This window comes from Alligator mississippiensis, chromosome 7 (assembly GCF_030867095.1).
Source record: "Alligator mississippiensis isolate rAllMis1 chromosome 7, rAllMis1, whole genome shotgun sequence".
Lineage (NCBI taxonomy): Eukaryota > Metazoa > Chordata > Crocodylia > Alligatoridae > Alligator > Alligator mississippiensis.
In genome coordinates, this window is record NC_081830.1 from 50864492 (window position 1) to 50887903 (window position 23412).

A 23412-nucleotide genomic window follows, 5' to 3' on the forward strand; every position below is an offset into this window, starting at 1 on the left:
AAATTTCAACACAGGGCTGCTTTTCTCAATTATGTTTTGTCACAGTATTCATTGTAGTTATCTTTCTAACCAAAAGATCTCCTTAAATGAAACGTATAGTAGATGAACACACATTACAAGGGGCAAAGGCTTTGTGCAATTAAATATGGACCGTGTTTGGTAAAAGGGAAATCCGTTAAGCTGGCAGATTTGGCATGGCACAGATCAGGAATGTGACACATAAATTTATCTGGTGTATGTTGTCTTGTTTTAAAAACCAAACATAATTATATCCTTTGTATGTGTCTGTCAAAATCACAGAATAGAATCAAGCCAGTAATGTTTAATTTTGTAAATAACATTTAATGTTTACCTTCATCAATAGATCGTAAAAAAGATCTTGTAAAACTCCAGGCTGGAGAATATGTCTCTCTTGGCAAAGTTGAAGCTGCTTTGAAGAACCTTCCACTGGTAGATAATATTTGTGCATATGCAAGCAGGTAAGACAGTTTGGATTTCTATGTCTTTGTATCTTAGTTCTCTGATATTCGGGCTATAGTGGTTGCCTACATTTCTGTTAACATAAAGGTTTTTTACTATTTGAAAAGAGTTTTATATATGTGGTCATGGAATATTTTAACATTGCAGAAAGTTTTGAAGTGTGCCTGTGGTATGTGTGCTATATTTATACTTCATGTGTTAATATTTGAGCAGCTCTGTATTATCTCAACAAACATTTGTAGATTTTCTAAATCAAAAGATTCCAAGTAAAAACTTTTTTTTTTAATGTGTCAGGTTTTATGTTAAAAATTAAACTGCCTAAAAATGTTCTTGTTTTCACCCTCTTCTCTTTGTTCCCTTAAGCTACTGAATGATGTATTTTTTTTCCCCCAAGTTTATTCATACAAGTCAGAGGTGGGCAATTCTTTGGGCCCTGGGGGCCACATAGGAAGTTTTGAATACTTGTTGCAGGCAGGGTCAGCACCCCCCTCCTACCTTCCATCGCAACAATTCACCAAAACTCCCTATAAGTCACCCAGGTGGTGCAGTCCGTGGTTGCCCCCATATCTGCTCTGCATGGGGCTGATCTCCAGCGTGCCTCCAAACAGCATGCCCGGCTTCTGGCAGGCTGTTCCTGGTGCAGCTTCTGTTTGGCTCCCCTTGACTCCAGCCATGGTTCCTTCTGGCGCTGTTCCAGACCGGGAGAAAGCTTCAGCTGAGCAGCTCCTGCCCCAGCACACAGGACTTTGGCCGAGCTCTCGACTGTCTTCCACCCACTTCACCCAGCTGGCGCAGGCTGCTGAGCGGGTAAAAGGCAGCCAGGAACTGGAGCTTGAGCTCCATGTGCTGGGGCAGGAGTTGCCCAGGTGACGTTCCTGGCTGTCTTCCACCCACGTGGACACTCACACTGGGCGGGCGGAATGGGTGGAAGGCAGCCCGGAGTTGGAGCTGGAGCCCCGCATGCTGGGGCAGGAGCTGCCTGGCTGAAGCTTCCTCCCAGCCTGAAGCAGCACTGCCATCGCAGGAAGAGGAGCTTCCATTGGAGGTGAAGGGAGCTGAGCAGAAGTCACACTGGGAGCAGCCCTGCTGAAAGCTGTGTGCATTGACCAGGGCTGGGCCAGTGGGCGTTGGCTGGAGCACAGCACGGGCTGCCCTGCATGGGGTTCGGCTCCATGCAGAGTGCTGCAGAAGCAGCTGTGGGCTGGAGCCAGTCAATTTGCGGGTGTCCCCATGCAGGCCAAATCCAATCAGTTGGCAGGGCAGATCCAGCCCTTGTGCCATATTTTTCCCACCCTAATGTAAGTTCTCAAAACTTTCAAAAAGATTGATAGTAGAAGGAAACAAGGTGCATTGTGGATAATTCAAGACATCCATCAATTAATTGTACATTGTGAAAGAAAAGGAGGAAAAAAGAAGAGAGGGTCAAGAGACGGGAAAATTAAAAAACTTGTAAAAGATTTAAATAAAATGAAAAACTGATCCATTGCAAAGTCTGTCATGGAAGCAATTTTTGATATTTCACAGTTTTTCAGTAAATATTTTAATATATTTTTAATCCTACAAGTTCAAAGTGTTGAATGTAATACTTAAGATGTGCTGTAACTGTACAAAATGTAAGATATGTTGGGATCATTAATTTGCTAGATTGATTAAAGCATTTCTACACATCTGATACTTAGTAATGCATGAATAGTCAAGTGGGAACACTGACCATAACCATTGTGATGTTCTGTTTTTCAGTTTCCATTCTTATGTTATTGTATTTGTTGTGCCAAATCAAAAGGAGCTTATAGAATTAGCACGAAAAAAAGGATTTAAAGGAACCTGGGAAGAGATCTGTAACAGTCCTGAAGTAGAAAAAGAGGTCCTGAAAGTGCTAGCTGAGGCTGCTAGGGCAGGTGAGTTGTTAAGTAGTTCGTATTTGCCTGATGGAGCATTTGAATTTGAAACAAAATACACATCAGTTTGCAAAAGATGTTTCATTTTGTACAGTTTGTTCATAAAACAGAATTTTCTATAATGAATCACTCCCCTTGATATGTAGACTGTGCTGACAGCACATGGGAGCAGAATGGATGAGGCAGTGTACCTCTCTCCCATTCTCCAAACTGGATGTCCCCAGTCTGGGGAAGGTGTGGGGAGGGTTTTCTTGATGCTCTACTCGCTCTGGGGACTGGAAGGGGTGAAGCAGCCACTTCTCCCTAAGTCTTGTCAGACCAGGATCACCCTGGCTTCATGAAGGTATGGGGAGAGGGAGGAGCTGCAGGCTGATGAACATCTGTACATGCTCCCCATCTCCCAGAAACATCTATAGAACTTAATGCCTATTCATGGCCACTGTAACAAACTTCTCTCCCTTTGATATGAGGTTGCTGACATTTACACAAGCAGTATGTGGGCAGTGCTCTGCTGGTGTCGATAGCTATTATAGAAAGGGAAGATGCCACAGTAATCAATGTGTTCTTGAGCTTTCTATATATAGAAAGGAGAGCAGAAAATCTGGTGCATGGGTACTGGCCCTTGTCTTTATCACTGTCAGAGTGTAAGTGCCAGAACATGGGAATGGCTGTTCATTTTGAGTGAGCCATCCTGATCTCTACATGTATGTATGTGAAGGAGAAGCATTACAGGCCTAGCACATGGGGCATATTTTCAACAAGCTGTATGAATGAGGAGTATAAGTGCTCACAAATTCCATGGCTTAACTGGTAGACAGTGCTGAGGTTTCCTAGGCAAACTTCAGAACATTTAAGGAGTATTTCACTATGAGTTTTTCCATGGGAGAGTACAGTCCCTGCCTTTCCATCTTTATTTCAGTTACCAAAAACCCCAAAGCATGATAAGCATTTGAAAACCTCTTTTTATTTGTCATTTTTATCACTGCAGCTAATCTGGAGAAATTTGAAATACCAGTAAAAATTCGTTTGAGCCCTGATCCTTGGACCCCTGAGACTGGTCTGGTGACAGATGCCTTCAAACTAAAACGCAAAGAGCTTACAGTATACTACCAAGCAGACATTGACCGAATGTATGAGAAACGTGTAAACTAACTCATCTTTTCCAGTACAGCTTTGCAACAGTGAGCTTGGATCAAATAGGAAATACTTGAATCACTGGTCTCAACACCTTGAGACCAACACACACAAACACCCTTCCTCATCTGCAGCTTAAACTGTTACGTCTGATAGCATCACAAGATTTGATGGCAGGATTAGTAAAATGTTAAGGCAGCAAACTTGTGTCTGTCTGTCTCTTTGCCCATTTTTTCTGCTACCTTGTAAGTGTGTGGGTTTTCCTGAATCCTTTTGGGGAAACCATGATTTTTGAAGCCTCAAGTTTTTAAACATGATTTATATATCCTGTATAATGTTCTGTTTGTAACTTTTTAAAGTTTGGATGTATAGAAAGATAACTTGGCTGTATAAGAAACGGTTATTCTGGGGGCCTTTTTTACATAAGTATTTAAATATACAAAGTTATTGATGTTGTGAAATTATGTAAATTGGAAATGCATATGAATCAAATTGTCATTGGACAGAGGCTAGATTATTTGTTAATGTGCAATTGTTTTGTATAAATTTCGGAAGAAAAAAAAAGTTTGACATTCTGACTTGTGAAATACACTTGATGTATGTGCCTGGCGGTTTCTTTTTAAATTATTTTATTATTACCTGAAATGCACAGCACTGTATAAAGGTAGACACTTCTGCAGGATATTGCTGTTTTAGGCTTTAGTAATGCAAAATATGCTATTTAACACAGCAAAGCTACTTCTGTGAATAACCTGTCTAATAGGAACTTTTAAACTATTTTCAGGCCATTTTGTACAGAAGTTATATTGTTTAAAGCTAGCAAGTTCTGTAAAATGTTAAGTCAAATGAATTGAGTTAGACAATATTCTTTTAGAAAGGAGAATTTAAGAAAAATTGCATCTTGTCCTTCAGCCTTACACACACGATTCAGGTTTCCTGTTTTGTCACTTGTGAAAAATTGTTAATAGTCAGGTTCAATCCAGCTGCAAGCCCATATTTGTGTAGTGGGGTGGGGACATTTTTAAAGGCCCAAATGGCAGTGTGGTTCCCAACTCCTACTGGTTCCCTAACCATTGAAACCCCCCCCCCCCTTCAATTAATAATGCTATGTTCTTTTGCTTACCTCTTGCTTTGAAGGTAGATATGTGTGGAGTATGTTGTCAGTAATAATCCTATTTATTTTACTTGGTTGATGGTTTAATTGTTGCAGCTGAATTCTTGATTTTTTTTTTATTTTTTTTTTTAAAGGATTCTCAGTTTTGAAATAGTCCCATGAAGTTTTTGTCTTGAGTTCTGGGTGCTATTTATGTCTAAAGTGACAGCCTCTAGACATGTTTCACATGTATTTTTTATTTTTTAATATATTTAGAAAGAACATTCTGGTCCTGGTCATTGGGGAATGTGGAAGGGGATCATCAATAAACTTTGGGATGGTTGCAGGTATTAAAAACGGGGGTTTTAATGCAGATTTCTCTTTCTTGTATGTTATATATAATAATAATAATGTAAAAAATGAAAGGTTTGATACTGATTTATTGTTGTTATATTAGAGGATATACGCTCCTCAGAATACTTATTGCATATGAAACCACCCATTGCTGCTGTTGGCATTTGTAAAACTTTACCTTGGGAATTCTTAGAAGATGATTCAAAACACAAACTTTGAACAATTTTATTCTGAAATGATATTTAAATTGACACTTCCTTTTGGTTAACCAGTGTGGTTTTATAAGAGTCCTGATTCACTGTGCTGGTGAAAGCTGAATGTATCGCATGTATCTTCTGTCAAGGAGTTAGCTCTGGGAGGTGGCTTTTTAAATAACACTTACTAGATCATGCTGAATTTGACCAGCTGCTGGCTCTGGAGAACTGTTTCAGTGAAGTTTACTGTAATTGGTCAGATTAATTTATCAGAATTGAAAAGAGGTTCAGAATAATACTTCTGTAAGAATGAGATGGCTAGATCATTGTTATCCAGTTCAGAATTTTCTCAAGAGTTGGAACATAAAATATAAATGATTGGCAGGTATCCAAAGGAAAATCTAAAGGTCTTTCCTAGTTGATTGAAGAGGTAGACTGTTAAGTTCATAAGAAAGTCTCACTACATTTTAGATACAGAAAAATGTTGGATTTGTGCTCTGGCATATAGCAGTGAGAAGCGTAATGTTAACAAATAGAATTTGCACTCCAAAGGACAGAGGCTGTATGTTGTTCCAAGTTGTAAAAGTTTGGGGATTTTTTGTTAGTCTAGAAAGTCATGGTAGTAAAATTGCTAAAGTAAGTCCAGCATCTTAAGAACACTTTGAGCACTCTGCAGAACATACTAAAAATTCTGAATTTGGTTATTCCAGAAGGATTGTAAAAGATATTTGATACTGTTAAAAGGGCTGAAATTCACTTTTGGATGAAATGTGAAAATAAGCAGGTGTTTTAGCTTTAGTTTTCATTTTTCTTCCAGTTCAGCCATAAGGTTCAAATGCAGCCTAACTGTATACCATCTCCCCATCCTGTATAGCATATTTACTTGATTATAAAATGAGGTTTTTTTACCCCTTTTAACATAAGGGGAAAAAGCCCCTTACCTTACAATCAAGCACAAGGCAGCGGGGGAAGGGACAGAGGAGCAGGCAGCTGCTGCAGCTCCAGCCCCACCCTGGGGTTAGAGCCAAGGCCACAACTGCTTCCAGCCCATGCCCCACCACCTCAGCACACCCTGCCACTCCTTCACAACCTCCAGTCTCCCAGCTCTACCTCCTCGCCCCACGCTGCTTCTCCCTTTCTTTCTCCCTCTGCTGCACTCCTCCTTACCTTTGCTCCATACAGGCAGGCTGCATCCCTGCTGCAGCTCCGCCAGCCCAGCCCCATAGCAGCCTTGCGGAGCTGGCACTGATATTCCAGCCCAGCCCTGTTGCAGCAGTGCTGGATCCCCACTGCTGTTGCAACAAGGCCAAGCTGAGTCAGCAGTCCTGACTCTGTGTTGCTGCTATGGGGCTGGAGCCATGCTCTGTGCCATGGGCTGCAGTTGGGATGGAGCCTGCTGGCTCAGATCAAAAAGGGTAGGGAGGCAGGCAGGAGGGGGAGAGACTTCAGGGTGGAAAGATGGGAGGAAGTGGGGGTAGGGCCCTGAGGCTGCAGGTAGTCGAAGTGGCATGGAGAGTAGAGAAGGTGGGGAAGGGGGAATTGGGGCAACCTGAGGTTGCAGGAGGGAGGGCAGGCACAATGGAGGATGGGGGGGGGGACAGGTACCTGCCTGCCCACGTGCCCTACCACAGGGCCCCCACTACTGCTTCCCCCTCTGCCTCCCATTACTGCCCCCATCATTGCCATTCCCTCCACCACCTGCAGTAGTTGAGGTGGGGGGGCAGGACAAATTTAAGATGATCCTCCAATAATTTGCTTTCCTACATGGAAACTTAGAGTAAATTTATATATTTTCTGTTGTTAGAATCTAATTATGGGGGGGTCATCTTATATTCAGGGGTGTTTTATATGGTATTTGGTTTTAAATCCATTTCTCAGTTCTGAGGATATGGATGGACTTGACAATTGTGTTAATATCTCAGGGTACTGATAATAGCTCTTCCAGAGTAACTGTTACGCCTGTGTGATTCTATGGCAACAGCAGTGCAATAAAACCACTCCAGCTTGAACCCTGCTTCATTCATGGTCAAAATTAAGTTGATTTAACTAGCCTGTTGCTGCAGAATCATGCAGATGTAATGGTTACATCTGGCTGTTGCATGCTCCCAAGCAGTAGCTCCCATGCCCTTTTAAAGCTTTTGAAATGTTTATCCATACCCTGATTTACTTAAAGTTGGTATAAATAAATTACTCTTGTTTCTTTGGTATATAATTGGTTTAGAATAAATAGCATGTTTTATTTGCTCCATAGAATAGGAGTATAAACCAATAAAAATACATTTATTTTCCCATCTCAAAGACATGCAGCTGGACCTAGTAAATGTTTTGGTAAGTATTACAACCCTTTCTAAAAAGGTGAGGAAGTAAATGGTTTGCCTTACCAGGTTGAACCCATTTGGTGTTATGAGTGCTTCATGAACCTCAGGAGGAGGCTCTGAAACAAAGATGGTGTGAAATGACCAGGGTCACAAAGGGAGTCTATGTAACAATTAAAACTAAAAATGCAGGAGTTACATATTTTTCCATATTAGTCCAGTGGGTTATGATGTAATTACAGAGTGTAACTAAGTGTGGAACTCATTGCCCCAAGATGTTGTGGAAGCTCACAGTTTTAACTGGATTCAGGGATTTCACACATTCTTGGAGGAAAGGGTGCATCAGTAGCTACTGAGCTTGGCACTTAAAGGGTGCAGCCTCAGAATCACAACTCCTTACACTTTAAATGCTGGAGGTTGCAAGCAGAGAGAAACAGTGGAAGAAACTTGCTCTATCCTGTTCACTCTCCTTTTCCATGTTCAATCTGCTGCTGTGTGACACAGGATACTGGGCAAGATAAAACTATGGTCTGACCCAGTAAATGGCAGTTCTCATGTTCTTATGATGTCTCAAGTGACTGACCTCTCTGTCCCCTCATCTCCCACCTCATGTGATGCATAGGCTGCTCAGCAGAAAAACAACTAGCAGGTGGCGTATGGAAACTGGTGCTATGAGCTGGTCTGGGGCCCTTGTTTGTCCTCTCGTCCTCCATAACTTAAAAAAAATCAGTATTCTAATTGAAAGGATTCCCCATGTTGCAGCAAACTTTTGTGTAACATTATTCGTGGATTGCAAAGAACCAATGATGTTAAGAAATCTTGGTCATAGACTTTCCACAGTAGGAGCAGTTCATATTTTCAGCAGTGAAAAGGACTATGAACTTTTCAAAATAAAGGTTGAGTTTAGCCTTCATGCTTTGTAGGTTCTCAAAATAAGAATGGGGAAGGGTAATAATGCAGCTGAGAGGCTGCTGAGACCCTAACTTTTTTCTGAGGAAAAAAGATCTTGTAAATTGAAGATTTTCTGTAATTCTGAATCAAAAAAGGGATAGTAAGAATCATTAGCTACTTAATCCCATGTGAAAATGTACATAGTTATGACAGTTGCATTGTATTATAAAAGTGATTGAGTGGCTTAAGCATAGCCAGGAGTGGAAAATAAACACTTGGAGGAATCTCCTGGTGTCTTTTTGATTTAAGTATTATTTTAGAAATTCTTCCAGACTTCATCCTAGCCCTTCAAGCTGGATGTCAGAAGTGTTCCATATTGCATATAAACAAAACTTCTTTTTCTGGGAATGGTTGGGAAATTAAAGATTGGATGTCAGAAGTGACCTTGCAAGTTTGCTGCTGCTGCTGCTAATGCAGTTTACAAAAATGTGACTGTACTCAAGGGGAAGCTGTCTTCTCAGTGGTAAAATGTTTTACGTAGCTGAAGTTAAAAGCAGTGTGAAAATGAAATTTTCAAGGATAACACATCCTATGTGCTATCAGTTTTCTAAGTAGAATGGAAAAACGGATGGAATTCAAACCATACATAAAACATCCTGTAAAGCTTGTAAATTTATGCAGGAATTGCCACAAAGGATAAAAGTCCTTGGCAATAACCCTTTATACTGCTAAAATTGACAAGCTTTTATTCTGTATTAGAATTCCACTTAGACCACTTGATACAGCCTTTTTTAAAAAATAAATGTGATGAGTTCATTTCTTTGGGCTTGTAATAACATTGTGTACATCTTTGTCTTCTATGATGGTAACAGGAAGGTCCTCTTTATACCACATACACATTGGACCAGGCTGAAAATGTAGTCAAAGGACCAGTTGTATATTATTGTAATTTGAAAATGAGGTTGTATTAAATAACCAATGTAATCTTGGCTATTACTATGGACTACCTGACGGGTGTATATCATAAGTGAGGTATATTGTATGAATTATTTATTTGTAATTGGAGATTTGAGTTTCAAAAAATAAAGCTAAGTAAGATGGAGTTTCATAAATTAGGCCCTGTACTTCCTGCTTTTACACTTCCTAAAAAGAGGGCATTTATTTTAATCCCTGAATCCCTCTGAGCCACTAAGTTTGTAATAAAGCAAAAAAAAATGTTACCTAAAAATCTATGTTTAAACTATGTCACTTCACCTTTCAAGATGATGAGTTAAAATCACTTGGAATGTTGCACCCCCAAAGGGAAGTCTGTTTGGTTTGTTTTTTTCTCCTTTGTTTGGAAACCTTTTTGCCAAGACAGGAGACATTTAATTGTTTCTATCTTCAGCTTCATTTTTCTCTCCCAAATTATAAATGTTCATAGTACATCTTAAATGTGTGTTATTCTTGTGTGGTGCCAATATTTAGTACTTCAGTAATCTGCTAAGCAATTTGTAAACAATATATAAATGCTGTTTCTTTTATTATTTCTACAATTTGGACCTTTATATGGTTGCCCTTGTTTGGGAAGGGGTATGAGAAGGGCGTCAACACCCCCCTTCCCCTCATATTCTGAGAATATAAATATAGGCTTAAAGATATGAGTTGTTTTTTGGATCCTGTCACATTTATATTGATTACATGACAAAGGTTCAAGATAAATGTAGGAATATCAGCCATGTGATCTGTTTAGGAATAAATTGGTGTTGAATCTCTTAGGTCTCTGTTTTGTCTAAATATGATAAACTAATCTTTATTTTTATAATGCCAATCATGGTAGTATCTTGTTGCTTTAAAATACAATTCTATTACTTTGTATATTAATATGCACCCATAGTTCAGGTCTTCAATATTTTTTGGACTTTCTGAGGTAAAAATGGTACTGACTGGATATTAATTATTTCCTAGTTTGTTGCGTCTCCTGAGCAGGCATAAGAGGATGCTAGATTCCTCCATGTATGCTGTGTTTTGAATAATATTTTTCTAATGGTGGAACTTATTCTGGATAACTTAAACAGTTTAAACTTATTCTGGATAATTTGATTCATTTGAATTGATTTTACTAAGGTCCTTCAGCTACTAAACTCTTTGTAGGGGGCTCTGTATGATTACTCAAATAACGAGAACAAAAAGAGAACAAAAAGTTATAGCACCTAATCTCAGGGTGAAGTTAAAAAAAAAAGATTAAATGTTACTTAACTGTTTTGAAAACCTTAATTTTTAGAGTTTTTAATTTTCAAGATACAGTTTAAAAAAAAAAGATTGAACGAGTCTCATACCATGAAGCCAGAGCCCTAAAGCCACACTAATGGTTTTTAAATTGTTCCACAGAGCCCTGGTGTTCTGCAATAGGTCATCAGGGATATGGCAGTGAGACTGGGAGTGATGGCAGATGGGCTGGGAGGTGATGTATTGGCATTGCCAAGCAGGTTATCTGACCCGTGGAGCCAAAGTTAGGGATTCCACAACAGAACTGCGTTTTGAAAAGGTTCTGAAAACTACTGATTTACCTCAATAAAGTAAAGATGAAAACCCCAAAGAGTTTAAAAATAAAGAACCAGAACTTTGCCAAAACAATGGTAAAATGAAAAGGTAGATTGTTTAGAGAAAATAATTCTGAAACTCTGGTAGACATTATGTGCATAGAGGAAGTGTAATATACACAATAAAAGTTAAGCAACTCCACCCAGAAATTGTCTGCAAGGAGCATCAAACAGGGCTTTCCTGTGTTTATGCAAAAACAGATGTAACATGGTGTATTGGCGGTTCAGAAAGTATCAGGCTCCTTCAATTTACAAGTGATTTTAATGAGGTATACTAGTCCTTCAAGGCCAGATGAAGTAAGTCTCACAGGCTATACTATCTGGTTCCAGCAGTTTTGGAGTAGACCAGACCTAGAAAAATGACAGGAAAAAAAATACTGGGACAGAGCAAGTGGTCCCAATCTTAGCAGCCTAGATTTTTCCACCAAGAACATTATACTATAAGGCAGTGGGAGCCAAACTTTTTTGCTAGTGTGCCGCAAACAAAGCCCTGTACCCTTCTGGGCTGCATCCAGTCAAACGCAGTTGTGTGGTATATAGTGCCACAGACAGCTCTCTGACACCACATACCGCACACTCAGTTCTCACTGCGAGGGAGCATCATGGAGGGGTTTTTTGACCCTTGGATATCCAGGCAGATATGACAGGGAGTAGATGACAGCAGTTTTAGAGACAGCACTACTTCAAAGCTGGTGGAACCACAATGATTTTAAAAATATCAGTACTGCTGCATGTACTTAGAAATCTAAAAAGAGATGGTAAAATAGGTAAGAGTTGGCATTTGAGTAGCTGAAAAAACTGACACTTGTATTGGTGCTATAATTTTAGTGACAATAGTTAAATAACAGTCCACATAAAAGCTGTTGTATTTGGGCTCGAGAACAATTAAATCATTGACAGCCATCAGTCGCAGGAGACCATGGGGATTGTGCCCTTGATAGGTTACTGGGTACCACCGCCACAGCTTCTTAAGTGGCTGAAGAGTCCAAGGGGTGACAGCAAGTTGCATATACAAACTTGGTTGAGCTTGTACTGGCATGCCAAGTACTGCTTTGCCTTGTCTGCCTCTTCTCTAGCTCACCACTGAAACTTTTTTCATCTCAAAGCAATGTCGGTACTGCTTCACAGAAGCTTTCCACTTGCAGTGGTCTGCAGACATTGGTTCACAGCATTGGCCATCAATGTGCAGCTCACAAAAGTTTTTCTTGCAGACATCAACAAAATGGAGTTTCGGACATCCAAGTTGCTGTTTGCCAGTGGTCAGCTCACCATAGTGTATGTCCTTGGGGATTCAGCCATCGCTTATATGGTTCACATGTCCTTACCATTGGAGGGTGGTTCGCATGTCCATCTTAGGAGCACAAGCATACTAGGTGTCCTGGCCTGTTCCAGAGTTGTTTTGTCACTCCATGTTATGCCCAGAATATGGTGGAGACATTGAAGATGGAAACTGTTCAATAAGTTTTATTTCTTCCTTGCCATAAGGAGTCCATGTTTCACTGCCATACAATAGAGAGCTAAGTACACAAGCGCTGTAGACGGCCGTCGTTGTCGACAGAGCGAGTGCTCTGTTTTTCCAAACTCTTGAAGTTTGGCCACGGAGTTTCTTAGATTCATAGATGTTAGGGTCGGAAGGGACCTCAATAGATCATCGAGTCCGACCCCCTGCATAGGCAGGAAAGAGTGCTGGGTCTAGATGACCCCAGCTAGTTGCTTATCTAACCTCCTCTTGAAAACCCCCAGGGTAGGGGAGAGCACCACCTCCCTTGGGAGCCCATTCCAGACTTTGACCACTTGAACTGTGAAGAAGTTCTTCCTAATGTCCAATCTAAATCTGCTTTCTGCTAGCTTGTGGCCATTATTTCTTGTAACCCCCGGGGGGAAAGGCAGAATTGCTTGCCTTTCCCACGCAAGTATTAAGTTTGGCTTCCAAGCCAAGACTTTCTGAGACAGCGGAGCCCAAATAAGCAATTAAATATGAAAACAGTTACCGCAAGTATGGACCACACAAAATCAATGAACAACAAATATTCCTCTAACCCTTTCAAGCATCATTCTCTCCCTTATACCTTCACTTGATGTATTAGTTCAACAAGTGCAGGGGTGAGAAAAATCCAGCCCACCAGTTGATACTATCTGGCCTGCAGGCAGGCAGCACAGGCAGCGATTTTTGACTCCAGCCTCCGCTGGCACTATGTGGGACACTTGGCAGAAGCAGTAGGCCCCGGGCGAGCTGCATTGGGCCCCAGTGCCCTGACTTGGGCTGGGCCAGCAGCTCCCCACCTGCCTGCAGTTCAGACCTGGCAGGAGCCTCCCTGGGAGTTAGGACTGTACAGCGGGCACTCTGCACCTGAGCCTGGAGGCATCAGAGCTTCCCTGGCACCTGGCAGATGAAGCCCCAGTCCCAGCCCCACCTTCTGCCTTGCCCTATGCAGTGCCACAAGCTGGCCCAACTGCCTGCCACCTGCTGGCTGCAGCCAGCATGGCATCCAGGTGAGGCTGTCCCAAGTTCCCTGGAGCTAGGGCTGGGCTCCTTCAGGGGAAGGAGGACCTCTAAGTTGCGGGTGGGTGCAGCCTGCAGGGAGCTGGGGAAGGCTGGTGGGGGCTGCTGGGCTTCACCAGGCTTTGAGGAGTAGGGGACAGGTGGATTTGCAGTGCAGGTAGCTTTTGAGGGGCATGTTGGAGTACAGACTGAAGCAGGAGCTCTTGTGATTTGGGGGGTGGCTGGATGGTAGCAGGGCTCTGCTGGAGGTAGGGATGTCCTCCCTTGTCCAGGTGTCCTGTTGGCTGGTTTTGGTTCCCTTGGGAGAGGGACTTTATTTTAGGGTTGGCAAATCAGTCAATTGAATGTGTTTGACCTGTCAAAGATTATAGCAGTTTGACACCAAAAAAAAATGTGTGTAGTCTTCTTGATGGTATGACTTTATTGTTCCTTAATGGAAAGTTTGTGCTTTTTCTGTGCATTATTTGGACCTATTGGCAATTTTTTATAGTTTTTAACCCATATTTGACTGAACTTTATTTGACCAGCCAAATACCCAACCCAACTTTATTTTGAGCTATTATGCACTTGCCTCTATATATACTACTCAAATCAGGACAAAAATTATTTTTTCAAATAAAATTAATGTTTTATAGTACATATTTGAGTTAGCATATGATTTATCTATAATTTTAAAACATTATATCTTCATTAATTTTATGGGTGACCCTCAGTAGCTCACCCAAACTTGTTAAGTGGCACTCCAGCCAAAATAACTGCCCACCCCTAAACAAGTGTATGAAAAAGGTCTGTAATGACTTTTTTTTAATACTGCATTCTTAGCAAGTCCCACAATAGCAATGACAAGCAGCCCTTGAAACCAGAACATACAGTGCAAGACCTTTGTCACATTGTTCAACAATAATTACATACAAGGAAAAATGTAAAAGGAAAAGTTTGAAGAGACCAAATGTGTTGTTTCTGACTTAAGTTGAAGGAAAGTTGGTCTTGCTAGAACGAGTTGAGGAGATTGGTGGGAGAGGCGCTGGGGTTCTTGAGGGCAGGGGAACTTAGTGCCCAAGTTGAGTGGTCGTTCCTTAAGGAGACGATACTCGGGGCCCAAGGGGTGACGATCCCAACAAGAAGCGAGGGGGGCAAGAGTGCCTGAAAGCCTCCCTGGCTCACCAAGGAAGTCCAGGAATGCCTGGTTGCCAAAAAGGCGGCATACACCCGGTGGAAGGGGGCGCTCGGGCCAGGTGCCAGATAATTGGAAGATAGCCAATGTGGTCCCCATCCTTAAGAAAGGGAGGAGGGAGGACCCGGGCAACTATAGGCCCGTCAGTCTTACCTTAATCCTGGGGAAACTCTTTGAGAAGATCATCAAGGAGCACATCTGTGATGGGCTGGCATCGGGGATGATGCTCAGGGGCAACCAGCATGGTTTCATTAGGGGCAGGTCAAGTCAGACCAACCTGATTGCCTTTTACAATCAGGTCACAAAAGCATTGGATGCAGGTGTCGCCGTGGATGTAGTCTTTCTGGACTTCAGCAAGGCCTTTGACACTGTCTCCCACCCCATCCTCATTAAAAAACTAGGCAATTGTGGCATCGATGCCTACACGGTCAGATGGATTGCAAATTCGCTGAAGGGTCGTACTCAGAGGGTGGTGGTGGATGGGTCATATTCGACCTGGGGGGAAGTGGGCAGCAGAGTCCCCCAGGGCTCGGTCCTTGGGCCCGCGCTGTTCAATTTCTTTATCAGCAATTTGGACAACGGGGTGAAAAGCAACCTGTTCAAATTTGCTGATGATACCAAAATTTGGGGTGAGGTGGGCACGCTAGTAGGGAGGGACAGACTGCAGAAAGACCTGGATAGGTTGCAAGGGTGGGCTAACAAAAACAGGATGTGTTTCAATACGGACAAGTGCAGGGTGCTGCACTTGTCCAGTAGTAACCGGCAGCACACACACTTATAAGATGGGGAAACTCCCTTCTTGAGGGCATGGAGGCAGAAAGGGATCTTGGAGTCATCATTGACTCCAAGATGAACATGGGCCGACAATGCGAGGTCACGGTCGGCAGGGCTAACCGGACCCTATCATGCATCCACAGGTGCATTTCAAGTAGGGCCAAGGAGGTGATCCTCCCGCTCTACGTGACACTGGTCAGGCCACAGCTGGAGTACTGTGTCCAGTTCTGGGCACCCCACTTCAAAAGGGATGTGGACAACATTGAGAGGGTCCAGAGGAGGGCCACCCGCATGATCTGGGAACAGCAGGGCAGACCCTACAATGAGAGGCTACAGGACCTGAACCTGTTCAGCCTTCACAAAAGAAGGCTAAAGGGGGACCTTGTGGCCGTCTATAAACTCACTAGGGGGGACCAGAAGGGTTTGGGGGAGACCTTGTTTCCCCTAGCGCCCCCCGGGATGATAAGGAATAACGGCCACAAGTTGTTGGAGAGTAGGTTTAGATTAGACATCCGTAGGAACTACTTCACAGTTAGGGCGGCTAGGATCTGGAACCAACTTCCAAGGGAAGTGGTGCTGGCTTCTACCCTGGGGGTCTTTAAGAAGCGGCTCAATGCCTACCTGGCTGGGGTCACTTGAGCCCAGTTTCCCTCCTGCCCAGGCAGGGGGTCGGACTTGAAGATCTACAAGGTCCCTTCCAACCCTACTTTTATGATTCTATGATTCTAAGCCAGTCAACCATAAGTAATGCATTCATTTTAAGACCACTATCAAACCAACTGTCTTGCCTAAGAAATACCCCATCATTACACCTTGATTTGTCCCATGCTCCTTCCATGGGACAGATCAGAGGGAAATATCCATGTTCCCCAGCCTGGTTTCTTCACCTCAGTTCCTTCACACCACCTTCAGTAATGCCTTTGATTTCTTGGAGAAGGGCTTTCCTTCAAATCCACATCCAATCTCCCCAACTTCCCTTAACTTGTCCAACTGGGAGTTCTCTGCTGAAGAGCTTTAAAAAATCGAAGTAGGAAGCAGTGGACCGTGTAGTTCAGTTTCTAAGGCAGCTTCAGGAACAAGTTCACCCCAATTCCAGCTTCTTTCAATTATGGCAGAAGAGAGACGGACAAGGTTCTAGAGAGCAAACTCTCACCAGTGGATGTTTGGCAGAATCTTGGATTCCTCTCTGGGGAGCTGTAGTTCATCAACTGGAATGTGTCTATCTGACAAACTAACGAATATTTGGCAGAAAGAGACTGACTATAAAGGGAAGCATGTTTCTCAAGGCTAAAGGGCAAGAATTTTCCCTTTTCCTTACATCTACCCTGTACCTGTCAATACTAGTTGTTCCCTTGATTTTGGCATTTTACTCCTATGGCCCTGTCGGTGTTTCCACCATCCTCAAGATGGCCGTCATCCATTTTTGCCAAATTCTCTTCCTTTGGGTATCTTTGCTAAATCTTCCTTAGTAAGTCAGCTAGGTAGCAACAGTGTATATAGGGTAAATTTGCTATGCCTGGTAGCAGTGCTTTCAAATGCACAGTATAGGCTGCCTCCTAAACAGGATGCTTTGTAGTAACACCTACATGGGACTTCGGGGCTAACCCAAGCACTGTACTCTGTGGATGTAGCCACACTGCTTCTGGCTTAGGAGGCAGCCAGCAAAGAAGGTGACATGCTTATAGGCACTGCTGCTGGGCACCAAAAGATTACCATGTAGATATGACTAGCATTGGTGATGCATAGGGGTTGCACGCAGGTGCACATGCACCCCCTGAGATTGCTTCTGGCAGTGTCAGCAGCAGCCAAGAAGTAGATACTGAGGAGGAAAACTCTTTTGGCAGGATATTCATAATATTATGATGAATTAGGGAAATACTTTTGACAACGTTAAGTTTAGTTCCTTCAAACCAGTAATGTGGTGCAAAAGCTACCTGGGAGTGTGCCTATGTGCTTCCCCAGGCATGCACTCGGGTTTGTACGTGCTGTGATTGGTCAGCTGGAAAAATCTGACAAAAAAGAAACTACTGAGACCCACATTTTCAGGAAGAGTATTTCAAATATGCTTCCTAGCATAGATACTATATATTGTATTTATATATGATGTAAAAATTCAGTTAGTCTAAGATCACTGTATGTGTATAAAATCCAAAGCCTACATTAATTTACTTTTTATTGATTTAAAACTGGGATTTAATTGTGATGTAAGCAGAAAGCTCATCCTGGTGGTAACTAGTGAATATAGGGTATCTGTCTATAATAGATAGCTAATTTGGAATGATCACTGTTTATTTAAGACAGTTTAGCCTATACTGGCTAAACAGTAAGCCACATAGTCCAGAACGGGTTCACTGATTTGCCCTGTGACTTTGGAAAGTCACTTCTTTTTTTTTTTTTGCCTGGCTTCTGCCATTATATATCCCTATGAAAAGTCTTGGGTGATACATAGCTTAGTTTTCAGTTGGCTTTAATCCTACAAAATATAAAAGATATTATTCAGAATAATAAATTATATGAAATATCATTCAGCATTTCCAGAAAGTTTCTTACATCAGTATCTTCTTGAATATCTTTAATCCTTTAATTGTTCCTGTTTTTTATATTCCTCCTGCTTTAATTGCATCTCTGTCCTCATTTTTCTAAATTTTTTTCATCCAGATTGGTAATACTGTTTGATTTCTCATCCCATCTTCTTTCAACCTCTAATATTTCCTTTTAACTGTATTCATTTTGACACTTGATATTCGTATGTTATTCTGAAGCTCTTTTTTCATCTCATTATTCTTTTTTTTTTTTTTTTTTTGCCAGGAGATCCTTCAGGAAGGTAGGATGGACCAGTGGTTGGGGCATTAGTCTAGAAATTGGGAAGCCTTGATTTGGGTCTCTGCTCCTTCACAGACTTCCTGTATGACATTGAACAAAAGTCCCTTAATCTCTTGGTGTCTCAGTTCTCCATCTGTCAAATTGGGATAACTGACCTCCCAGGGATGCTGTGAAAATAAATGTCAGCATTTGGACCTTACAGAAATGGAAGTCATAAGAGACCCTGATGTGCTGGGCTTCCTAGTTCTGCCTCCACAGTTTGTCTACTGTAAGAAGTGATGTCCTTTTCCTACTCTTCACAAATTCCTTGGTGCTCATTCTCTCCTTTCCATAGACAGCCACCAGCGCACTTCCTTCCTGCTTATCAGAGTCCTTTCAAGATGACTGCCACCTCCCTTCTTCCACCACTGTAAAACAAAATCATTTAAATGGCTTTTATATAGGGTGACCACCTTTTCCAAATTGGAAGGGGGGCATATGCCTGCCCCCTCCTCCCACGGCACGGCTGGGGCAGAGCCGAGTGTAGCCCATGGGAGCAGGGGCAGATACAGTCTGCCTGCTGTGGGCTATGGGCTCCCCACCCTGCTGTCCTGCCTCTGGGAGTCTTGTGCTAGCTGTGACACCATGGTAAGGTGCTACACACTTGGCATCAGTGAGGAGCATAACTGCAGCTGCTACTGGGCAGGCAGAGGGTGACTTGCCATTGCAGAACAGCCAGCATAATGCTTTCTGGGGCAGGACAGCAGGGCAGGGAGCCAGCCCTAAACCTGCATCCTCCCTGACCCCATGCACAAATCTGTGGGGCACATGCCCCCTCTCCTCCCATTGTCCCCTCTCCAGGAATGTGTGCAATGGCAGGGAGCTGCATGCCCCCACCCTAGGGCTAAACAACCCATGGCTCCATTCCACTCCCCAGCCAGGCTCTGTGGCTGCACATTCCTGCTCTGGGCCCCATGTACTTCCCTGGCTGGGCAGTGCCCCCAGCCCTGGCTGCCAACCCTGCCCCACTCCCTGCCTCACCATGGAGGCCTCAATCTGCGCCCCCTGCACTTACCTCTAGGCATCTGTGGGGGCTGCTTTCCACTGCTGCCTGGGGCTGTATTCCTGGCCATGTGCATGTGTAAGCATGCACATGGCACCTCCTGCATCCCACTTCCTGCAGCCCCTTGCAAGCTGGAACTTTGCCAGCATGCAAGGCAAAACCCACTGTTTCCCACATTTTTCCACGGTGAACAGAAAACCTGGAACCCTTCACGACACTGTGAATGCAAGACAAATGCTGTTCTGGAGTCATGCAGCCCAGGACTGTAGCTTTATGTTCCCATTTTGGGACTGCCCTGCCCAAGTAGGGATGGATGGTCACCCTAGTTTTATATCCCGTTGCACTTGCTCACTGCCCGTTAATATGACAACAGATTCAATTAAGTTTTTCCAGACTACAGAACCAGTTTTGATTTGTGCAGAGTGAAAGCATTACATTTCTTACCTGGGGACTGCTTGATATTTGTAGATCGTAGATGGTGAGCCACCTTGTTTTCTGTCTTAGATACACCTCTAGATTTTCAGGGTTGAATTGCTTAAGATATTCGCGTGCCCAATTCTCATAGGAACTGAACAGTCGGATCCCACATGTGGCTTTGAGAATCTGTCAGAATCCACAGATCAGTGTTTTCATTTTTATAGTATATTTTGTTGTATATGATATAACTGGCTTTAATTTAACATATTGAGCTGTGCAATTGCTCAGAATGATTCTACTCATAAATGCTGTCCCAAACCTAAGAGACAGAAAGTGTTTTTGAGTATGTTAAAAACCACAGACCTTGTAGTTACTAATCCCTGACTTATCTCCTACAGTTAAGTTCCTTCATAAACTGGTTTTACAGTTCAAAACATCAGTTTAATTATCTTAATTAGCGGACTACTGTTATGCACTCCTGCCATAATGAAAATAGTAGTGGGTCCAACTGCAAAAGTTAGGCATGCCAGAAAAATACTAGTCAAGAATCTGGCTATATAGACTAATCCTCCAATATGTTACATGAGATAATTTACATTAAACACATGTGCAAGAGCCCTATCTGTGTTTTTCTGTCTGATGTGTGTTCCATACATAGTGATGTATGATACACTACACAGTATGTTTGTAGGAATCCTTTTAAATTCAGTCAAATTCTCTCATAAACTGTCTTCTTCTGTTTTATAATTTCTTGTTCCTTCCTTCATCAATAGTACTTTCAGGAAGCTTTACAAGTAGGTCAGAGATGATTTATGATGTCTGACATATGAGTTAAGTGAGTCAAAGAACTGCACAGATTCTTCCAATAGTTGCATGTTCTGGGAAGCATGCAGAAACAAATGCTGATGCATCTTGGGGCATGTTCTTTTTGCAATTAATGTTTTTCTTTTCCCCAAAATGGTGCACAAAGCCACTCTCTGTATGCATCTTGGATATAACTGAATATATTTTGTAGATGTTAATTACTGATTAGTGCAGTGTTCTATAGCTAACCTGGGTTTTACAGAAGAATGATGTCAATAGGTAGTGGTAAGTTCTTTATACTTTAACTCTTAAGGTCTAAGTTTAACAATGAAGGTTAACTATGTTCAGAAAGTCTACTCCTTTCCTTCACTGATTCTCAACTTTTTCCCATTCAGAAACCCACAAGAAGCCAGGTTCTTGTGCCTACAGCTGATTTTAAATTTCTTGAGAAAATTATAGAACTGACAGAAAATGCTGATTCATTGAAGTATTTCATGGGAACATACCCATTTTGACACCACTATGACCAGGTAGGTTTTCTCAAGATACAAGGAGGAAGGAAAATATAAATATATATTATCTATATGGGAGAAGAGAGAGATCTGAGACAGACAGTAAGCTGGTGGTCAGGGCACTCATGGAATTGTGGGAGGCCAAGATACAAGTCTCTACTCTGCCTTATTCAGGAATACTTGAACTTAGGCCACCTACTTTCCACATGAGTGCCATAACCACCCAATAATATGATCAATCGTGCTCAGAACTAATGAATATTTAGTTTTTTTTATGCAAAGTGGAACAGGAAAGACGAAAAGTGGCTGACTAAATGACCAGATAGCCCAGTGCTGAATTTGGAGCAGAACCTTGAAACTGTCTCATTCACTCCAGGTGAGTGACACACAAGGGATTGGTTATAATTTGATCTGTATTTCTGGTTTCTAATCAAAAGGTTTAAGATGTTTTTTATGTCCTAGTGCAAAACAAAACCATTTTTGAGATCTCAAAAATGTTCACAAGGCAAGAAAATAATTTCTTGCCCAACTCCAATTGTCCTCCAATTCTGCATAACAGAAAAAAAACTGACTGGTGTGAGTGGTCGGTGGGGGCTGTTATGTGCTGAGTGGCCTTCTTGGGGGCTGCGAGAATAATAGGATTGTGATGAGGAATGAGCTGGGTGTTTCTTTTCCCACCCAAATATACCTGTGTGATGCCTAGGCGTGGGGGAAATGCTTGTCCACGATGATGTGGAACCTGTTCACATTGCTGTATGGGTGGAGAGGGATGACTGGATGCAACAGAATTGGATTGCAATCTGTGGTGGTCCATTGGTAGAAGGAGTAGGGAAAGGGGAAGCAGAATAACTCTTCTTTTATTCATTTCCAAGGTTTAGCACTATGACCTGGGTATTTTGCTACCATTTTTGATGCAGCGATGGGTCAACCTGTGGATCAGGGATCTCCCTAGTGCTCATACGAACATGCTTTAGGGAACTGAGGGCCACTGCTCTCTCATGTTATGTAGAATGAATGTTATGGAGACAATTGATTCTCTCTTTGTGGCATCCTTGCTTTCCTGCTCCTTGTATAAAAATACATTGATATATATCATACACTTAAAGCTGGTCCTGTGAGGTACTGAATACCTTTTGCTCTGTCATGAAATTAATAGGAATACAATGTAATCTTCATTTACCAGTATCTGCTGTCTCTTCCAGCTTCTTTTACTTCTCACTTGTATAGAAGTAGAAAGACCATAACTCACTGCTGTTTTCCATCGTGATTTCCAGGAACTGTGGACTTCAGGCACTTGTACACATGAGTGGGGTTTAGTCTTTAGAGTTGCATTCTATTTTTAATTGAAACCTACCATTTCAATTTAGGGATTTCCATCACTGTTATGGTGTGGCCCGATCCTTTTTTGTGGAGCCTGCCTGCCTGCAGCAAGAGGGCGAGCTGCCAATAGACTGAGCAGCCCCTGAGCTGTGGGGGGCCCTGGTCCTTCCCTCCATGGTGGCAGCTCCCCCTGTGGCCACCTAGATGGGTTAAACCTAAGATGGGGCAGCACCTGGCCCACTAGCAGCCCTCTTGGTTGGCTCCAGGGGGTGCTGCTGCTGTGGAGGGAAGGACTGGGGCCCTCTACACTTCAGGGGCCATTCGGCCCACCAGCAGCTCATCCCCCAGCCATGGGAGAGGTGACAGGCAAGTTCTGCCAACAAATAAAAATAAAATAAAATAAAATAAAGAATCGGACACCTGCTGAAGGCAGAAGTGGCGAAGGACCCAATCCTTTTTTTCTGCAGAGCCTGCCTACCTCTCCTATGGCTGGGGGGGTGAGCCAACTAATAGCTACAACACATCATTGCAAACTAAACTACATCAGGATGTAGTTTAGTTGTAGTTTAGTTTACAATGATGCAAACCCATTTAAAACCGCCAAAACTCCTGCACATGTACAGCGTGATGCCCTTAAGCCACACAGTGACATTTTCATCACATGTACACATGACCTCATTATCACATAAGTGCCCTTGATCAGAAAAATGCTAAAGCTCTGTATTGTCTAGTGAAAGGTGACAGGGCTTTCAAGCTTCTAGTCTTAGTGCATGTCAGTCACTCGTTTGCATGTATTTTGTTCCAAAAAGAGAGTTGTTCCTTGTAAGACAAGTGACTGTAGGCTTGATCCAGAGCTTATATTGATGTCAATGGGGATGTCTTTGAGAAGTGAGTTACCTTTGAAATGGGATTTGTGAGATTTTTTTAGCATAGGGGTGTTTCTTTTTGGTTTTAATTTAAAGGATGAAGAAATTACTATGTCGTGCTAAGGAGAATGAAATGAGATAGACAAATACTAAACTTGATTTTTATTTTAAACATAATTTCATTTTTGCTTTAGTTTCCATTCTGCATTTCTTCCAGCTTTAATCCTAGGTCCTAC

The 23412-nt window shown here is 42.4% G+C and overlaps 1 protein-coding gene across 3 annotated transcripts in view; it reads left to right on the forward strand.

Moving 5' to 3' along the window:
* ACSL3 (acyl-CoA synthetase long chain family member 3) overlaps nt 1-10113 on the forward strand; it is a 140564-nt gene extending 130451 nt beyond the window's left edge. For all 3 annotated transcript variants that reach the window (XM_006271176.4, XM_014602904.3, XM_019491800.2), the window contains 3 exons: nt 365-479; nt 2221-2378; nt 3367-10113. In XM_006271176.4, the coding sequence (XP_006271238.1) occupies nt 365-479; nt 2221-2378; nt 3367-3530 (437 nt within the window). In that variant the 3' untranslated portion in view covers nt 3531-10113. The remainder of the gene's footprint in view (nt 1-364; nt 480-2220; nt 2379-3366) is intronic.
* Nucleotides 10114-23412: the final 13299 nt, after the last annotated feature.